The sequence below is a fragment of the Frankliniella occidentalis genome, unplaced genomic scaffold (assembly GCF_000697945.3).
Source record: "Frankliniella occidentalis isolate FOCC.00 unplaced genomic scaffold, Focc_3.1 Scaffold396, whole genome shotgun sequence".
Lineage (NCBI taxonomy): Eukaryota > Metazoa > Arthropoda > Insecta > Thysanoptera > Thripidae > Frankliniella > Frankliniella occidentalis.
In genome coordinates this window covers 1,363-8,828 of record NW_026267518.1, presented here as the reverse complement: position 1 = coordinate 8,828, position 7,466 = coordinate 1,363, and the positions used below count along the sequence as shown (strand labels likewise).

Here is a 7,466-nt window from a genome sequence, read left to right as displayed (position 1 = left end):
CCCTGAAAGGTAGGCAAAACCGGGCCCCCCTTCCAGATTTCCCACCCGGGCCCCTGACCACCCAGTCCGCCCCTGGCGACGGCCGTTTGCCGTTGATTTCGGACATGAGGAGGAGGAGCCAGGAGCAGCGCGCTCGCCCAGGGTGGTCCGGCGGCTGCACTGCGCTGTCCTGGGCGGGGCGGGGCAGGGCCGGGCGGTCACGCCTTGTTACAGCGCCGTGTCCAACGCAAACAGAACAAGGACCTCCCATCCCCCCATGACCCCTCCCCCGTTCCCTTCTTCCTCTGCTCGTAGTAGTAGACAACAGTTTCGGGATGCCCTTTTTCATTTCCCGCTAATGGTCTCGTTATAATTAAACGCTGCGACGACGACGTTGCTGCTCGATTCGTCATCGCGAGCGGCCGCCACCGCCATGCCCAGCCTTTACATAATATCGCCGTGTAAAGTTTAATTACAGGAATTTCACGCGTGAATTTTGTCGAAGCTGCGCTCGGCTGGGTGCCGACGGGGGGCGTGGGGCGGCCGGTGGAAATTTATAGGTGGGGTTCGCCGCGATTCGCGATTCCTCGTCTGTGTGCCTCTTCTCTCCCCCTCTCTCCATTACGCCCGCTCTGTCCCTCTCGGGGAACGCGCGCCACGCGTGACTGAAAATGTTCCCTCGCGCACTTCGTGCGCTTAGGTCTTTGCGTTATTGTCGCGTCTTTCCCCGCTTTTCTCTCTCTCACGGCGGCGTGGTCGTGGCGGCGGCGGTGCCGTCGCCGTCATGCGCCCCCCCCCCCCTCTTCTCTCTCGGGGTCTTCTCTTCTTTCTGTCGTCATTTGTGAAGGCCGTCACGCACGCTCTGTGTCACGCCGCGCCGCCGTCGCCGGACTGTGGACTGGACATGGGCTGGACATCAGACCGGCGCGGCGCGGTGCGGCGCGGCGGCGCAGTCGCACGTCCGCCGCAAGGGTCCGTGCGTGCCTGCCTGGACGCATGCTGCCGCAGGCCTGGCAGTACAGTGCGTGCAAGCGTGTTGCGCGCGTGCATTCACCCACCACCACTGCAAGACTTACTGCACGCCTCCCGAGGGAGCTAGGCAAAGGGCTTTATTCATAGGATCAGGACAAATCAGAAAAAGAATCAAAAATTCAGAAATCAAAAATAAATATGGTGTACGTTTGTTTTTGTAGTAAAGGTCCCCTGTGGAACTAGGGTCCCGTGCCTGAAGTCCTACTACGAGTCCCATCCCCTAGCCCCGTACGCTGTTTTAAGATACAGTACCGCATGCGCCCGCGCGGGCGGATTGCCTATTGGCGCGGTCTCCAGGCGCCATGGTGCGCGACACGGTGTGCAAGCCAAGCCCGCCTACCCTGCATTCCCCCGCGCTGCGACCTGCGACACAATGGCGTTGGCTTTCTGTTGATCTTGTACTGACGTCCTCTGTTCCCCTGTTGCAGGTATGAGCTGTCGCAGGACCTGCAGGACAAGCGCATCGAGATGCTGGAGCGCAAGTACGGCGGCGTCAAGGCGCGCGTCGCGGCGCTCACGATCCAGCGCGCCTTCCGGAGGTACACGCTGCTCAAGAAGTTCGCCGCCATCACGGCCATGGCCAAGGCGGAGAAGCGGCTGAGCCGGCGCCTGCAGGCCAACGGCGACCTCTGCGACAACGGCGCCGCGCCCCTCAGCCCCGTAGCGGCGCCCGCCCCCGGCGGCGGCCCCGTCGCCGCCGCCGTCGCCGCCGCCGCGGCCCCGGCCCCCGGCTCGTCGCCGGCGTCCCCGATGGGCGTCGTGCCGGGCCAGGCGGCCGGCCCCCGGATGGCGCCCGCCAGGTCGCTGTCCATGCGCGAGCGCCGCCTGCCCCGCAGCCAGTCCAGCTGCTGCGGCGGCGAGCACTACGACCACTACGCCCCCAGCTACGGGCAGGGCCAGCCCCCCGGCGGCCCCCAGTGCACGCCGTCATGCGGGCCCCCCTGCGGACCGCCGTGCGGACCCCCCTGCGGACAGCCCTGCGCCTCCGAGAACACGTACTGGGACTCCACGTCGGCGCACTTCTACTCGCCCCACGAGTCCTACTCGGAGCACGAGGTAGGCCCCCTCTCAGTTTACATGTCTCAATATATGTCTCTTTAGTTAGTTTTCATTATAATTATGTTTCGTTCGCTTTTGAGATAGCTGCAAGCCGAAACAGTGACGTTTAGTTTTGGAGTAGTTGTTTTTAGCTGATGTGCAGTCACATTGTGTTGATGATTCATAAAGTGTAGACGCAACTTTGGTATAGCTAAGTTTTTGTTAGCAAGTTTTTGTTCGCGGCGCTCACTCCGAACTGCGCTGTACTCGGCCGGCTTCGTGGCTGTCTCCGTCTCTCTGTCTCCGTCTCTCTGTCTCCATCTCTCTGTCTCCATCTCTCTGTCTCCGTCTCTCTGTCTCCATCTCTCTGTCTCCGTCTCTCTGTCCCCGTCTCTCTGTCTCTCTGTCTCCGTCTCTCTCTCTCTCTCTCTCTCTCTCTCTCTCTCTCTCTCTCTCTATTATGTTGTCTAACGCTCGCAGTGGTTTGTGTATTCTTTTAGATGAGCTCTTCGATGGTTCCCGCTCGCGGGCTTATGCCCCTGCCCCTGTCTCACGGGTCCCCCCACGGGTCCCACAGCTCCATGGGCCACGGGGACCCTTGGTCGTCCCTGAGCCCTTGCCCGTGCCCCGGCCCCTGCCACTGCCCATGCCCCTCCTGCCCCAGCCCGAACCCTTCCCCGAACTCCTCGCCCGCGGGCAGCGTGGCGAGCGTGGCCAGCTATCAGCGCCATCTCCGCAAGGTGCAGTAGCCTAGCAGTAGTGTTAAATGCCTCTAAACCACGACGGTCCGCGCGCTTCGGGAACATGAACGCTGTATCCTAATCCGCCCATGACTTGCTTGTGTTTAGGGGTGGATTTGGGACGGCATCGAATTTCCGAAGCGCGCGTTTCGTCCCTGTCTTTGATGTCTGTGCCTAGACTAGTTCTAATTAGCATCTCTTATTTTGCTTCTAGTAGTCGCTCATGTTGGCGCTCCTGACGCCCTTATTGACGTGCTCTCTCTTCTGCCCCCTCAGATGCCCCCCGACGTACCGAAGCGCACCTCGTCCATCACCCCGCTGCCCGGCCACGGGAGGACTTCCCTCCAGGGTCGCCTGGGCGGCGGCCTCGGCGCTGGGGACAGTGGCAGCGTCACGTCGGTGCACTCGTCGGGCTCGGACAGCAGCAGCCACACCGCCACGGCCTGCGACCCTCACTGCGACCCGCACTGCGACCCGCAGGCCAGGGCCGCCTCGCCCTGGAAGAAGCAGCAGGAGTGCGCCATGGTCACGAGCCCGCCCGCCGGCCACCCCGGCGTGCACCCGGCGCAGCTGGCGCAGCTGCAGCTGCAGGCGCAGGCCATGCAGGGCCAGGTGCAGGGTCTGCAGCAGGCGCAGCAGGCGCAGGCCTACAGCAACCACTTGCAGGAGCCTCAGCATGTCATGTACAAGGTACGGTCTTCATCATCTCTATTGCTAGAGTCCAATTTCTGAACCTTCAGTCCTAACGGTCTTCTTTTTACCTCTACAGGTTTCAGAGACTGTGCGGAAGAGGCAGTACCGTGTTGGCTTGAATTTGTTTAACAAGAAACCAGAGCGAGGAATCAGCTACCTCATCAGAAGAGGCTTCTTAGAAAATTCTCCTCAAGGAGTAGCAAGATTTCTTATTTCTCGTAAAGGCTTGAGCAAGCAGATGATTGGAGAATACCTAGGAAATTTACAAAGTTCTTTCAATATGGCGGTGCTGGAATGCTTTGCAGAGGAATTAGATTTATGTGGAATGGCTGTGGATGTTGGTCTCCGAAAATTCCAGTCTCATTTCAGAATGCCAGGAGAGGCACAGAAGATTGAAAGATTGATGGAAGTATTTTCTGCAAGATACTGTCGATGCAATCAAGATGTAGTTGCTCGATTAAGATCACCTGATACAGTTTTTGTCCTGTCCTTTGCCATCATCATGCTCAATACTGACCTCCATACTCCAAACATTAAGCCCGAAAGACGAATGAAATTAGAGGACTTCATCAAAAATTTGAGAGGTAACATCACATTTTCAGGAAATTTTCACATGATTTTGGAATTCTATTTGTGTTATTCTGCTGTAATCTTACATCTACTTTAATATTTTACAGGCATTGATGACTGCCACGATATAGATAAAGATATGCTAGCTGGAACTTACGATCGAGTTAAAGCTAACGAATTTAAACCTGGTTCTGATCATGTCACTCAAGTAATGAAAGTTCAAAGTACTATCGTAGGGAAGAAACCCAATATGGCGTTGCCACATCGTCGATTAGTATGCTATTGTCGCTTGTATGAAGTGCCAGATGCTTACAAGAAAGAGCGACCAGGAGTTCATCAAAGAGAGGTTTTCCTCTTTAATGACTTGCTTGTAATCACTAAAATTCTTTCTAAAAAGAAAAACTCTGTAACCTATACATTCCGTCAAAGTTTTCCACTTTGTGGTATGATGGTGACTTTATTTGATGTGCCATGTAAGTGAGATTATCTTTTTAATTATTACACTGTTTAATTTATTTTTACAGTAAGTGCGACTTACATATGTTTTTTTAACCTGACCTTATGTTATGTGTGTGTTTTTTTGTTTTTTTTAGACTATCCATTTGGAATTAGATTGTCTCAGAGAGTTGATGGTAAGGTGCTGGTCACCTTCAACGCTCGCAATGAGCATGACCGTTGCAAGTTTGCAGAGGACCTTAGAGAGTCTGTCTGTGAAATGGATGAGATGGAAAATCTTCGCATTGAAGCTGAGCTGGAGAGACAGAAGAGCAGTCATGCTGTGCGGGCTGCAAGGTCAGGTGCTGCTGGCAGCACCACTGGAGGAAGTGTCAGTACGAACTCAGATAATAGAGATTCGGGTGTTGCCGATGTAGAAGGCGTGTATACATGTGGAACTCAAGAAAATTGTGTGAGAGGAGAAGCCGAGGCATGTAGCATGGAGAGAGAGCGACTTGTTTCAACTGATGTTTCTCTCAAGCGTTCTGCTCTAAGCAATTCTCTTCTAGATATCCACGAGCAATGTGAGTTGAAGTCATATTATGTTTCCTACCTATAGTTAAATCTTGAATTTCCCAACAAAACAATATGTCTGAACTTTTTCCCTTTTCTTTTTAGTTGCAGGGGAAAAACCTCAGCGCAGAGGCAGTGTTGGGTCTCTGGATAGTGGAATGTCCATCTCATTTCAATCAACATCGGCTAGTACGGTGAGCAGAGACTCTTCTCCGCAAAATGTGCAACCATCTCCAGGTGCCATAGCTAAGGGAGCAGGAAAAGTGGTTTGCCATGTCCAAAATCATCCTCACCAAATGCAGCAACCACTCAACCACGTGCTGCACCCTACACACCCAGGCATCATGGGACACCCCAGCCACCCTGTACACCCTGGACAACCATCTCTTTTGGGTGGGCTCTTTGCTAAGCGGGAAAGAAAGGTTATGCGTGATGAGAATGGCCCATATAGTCGTAGTACTGAAGTCTAGTCCACTATGGCCTTTGGCCTGTGTAATTTCTAGTCCTGATCTGGCCAGTGATAATGACCAAGATCTCTAGCAGCTGCATTTGACATTTGAATGATGTTTAGGAGAGCGGGAGAGTACTTTCCTTTCCAACAACAAGAGTTTTAAAGTAAATTTTCAACATAAATTGTTTCTCTTTCTTGCAGTTTCTTGATCATTATGTCATTCAGTTGTCAAACTGCTGAGAAGTTTGTGGGTCTTAGTTCTATTTTTAGTAAGGATGATTGAAAAGTTGTTGAGGCTGTGTACTGTGGTTGTTAAGTATGGCTGATAATTAATTTTATTCATTGTAATTTAGGGAGTCACAAACATTTTGTACCAAAGCTGCAGTTTCCATTATTTTTCTGCTTTATTTTAGGGTCCAATTCAAGTCCTATCAAAGCATGATAGTTTTTATCTAATCTTTGAAAAATAGGTGCCTTTTATCAACTACAGTTGCAGTTGCACCTACTTTATTTGCTCCAAAATGCCCTTCAAGCTCAAAATAAAACAAATAAGAAAATGCAAAAGTCAGAAGGGTAAAAATGAATGAATCATGAACGGTACTTGACTGACATGTAATTAATTTCAGTTCTCTCATACTGCCCTTCAGAAATGTACTGTTTAATTGTCAGCGTAACCATCAGACAGCTCCATAACTTATTTTAAAGTTTAAACAAAGGAAATAATCAACTTTAACTTTGCTAATTGAAGTAGATTTTTCTTCCTATTATGCATTTCTATAGATTTACTGTTGTTCTTCTTATGTAGTCAAACTTAAACTATCAAAACTATCTGCTGTTCTATGACCTTGATAGCAATTTTTCAGGCATGGAGTGAATTTTATACTCATATATTTTGCTTCAAAGTTGCATTGCCGAGTGTTTGTTATTTTTTTTTCTTTGGCTGTATTCTGTGTTTAAGTACTAGTCTTGTTTCTCATCTTCCAGTTATCTATTTTTGGTTTGAGTGGTGGATCATTTCTTTCTTTGATTTGCATAAGCTTTGAAAGTTATGTTCAGTGTGCTCTCTAGTTATAAGAAATGCAAAACTCTCTGCTAACGTGATTGGAAAACATTAACTACTTTCAGAAATTATGGTTTGAAACACACCAGTGTTTCCGCTTAGCAGAGTCTATTGCATTCAATTATATTCTTTCTATTTTATGTTCATACCACATCTATGCTATTGTATATAGAGAGAGTGTTTAAAATTTGAAGTAAGATTATTCCAAGAGTTTTGTAATGTGCTGTCTGTGCACTTGTAAGTTTAGATTGTTTTAATACTAATCTGTATATACTGTATAATCACATAGCAATATTTAAAGTTTTGTATATCTTTTGTAACTTGTATGTCCTTGTACACATTTTAGAATTAATTTGTTGTTAAAAACAATCATGTTCATGTTAAGTGAGGGTGTCATCCATCTGTGTTATTTTAAAAATTGGAGCCAAAGTTTTACTTTCTATTGTTTTTTTTTTTTTTTAATTGTTTTAGGGTGGTTTTATTTCCCCAATTACTCAGCAATATTGAAGAGGATTAAATTTTGAAAGCGGTTGTTATATAACTATTGTGTACAACAATTAAATAACTTAAATAATCATTCTTCATTGGATTATTATTCATTTGTAAATATGTGTCTATTGTGTACAGTTTATTAATGAGCAGGCAATTGTTACCTAGATAATAAATATACCTTACCACAACAGAAAATACTGATTGGATTTCATTTACTTCATCCCTTAGGATCATAAAACATCTGATTTTCTACTAGAATTAGAAGTTAGGGCTGTAACCTGGGAAAGTTGACAACTAGCACCGATCTATGATGTACGTTTAAGAGAGCGGGGCCGAGAACAGGGCCAGCACCCGCTGGGGGTTCTCCAGCACGAACTGCGGTAGCAGGTCGGCGGGGTAGTCG

General features: G+C 49.2%; 1 protein-coding gene across 1 annotated transcript; it reads left to right on the top strand.

Moving 5' to 3' along the window:
- Positions 1-1,416: 1,416 nt before the first annotated feature.
- LOC113202456 (uncharacterized) lies at positions 1,417-7,258 on the top strand (the record flags this gene model as incomplete). The annotated part of the gene is made up of 7 exons (XM_052274454.1): positions 1,417-2,067; positions 2,550-2,789; positions 3,066-3,479; positions 3,559-4,066; positions 4,160-4,525; positions 4,646-5,071; positions 5,166-7,258. Coding segments are annotated over 7 exons (2,970 nt in total), but the record flags the coding sequence as incomplete, so codon positions are not given.
- Between the last annotated feature and the right edge of the window lie 208 nt (positions 7,259-7,466).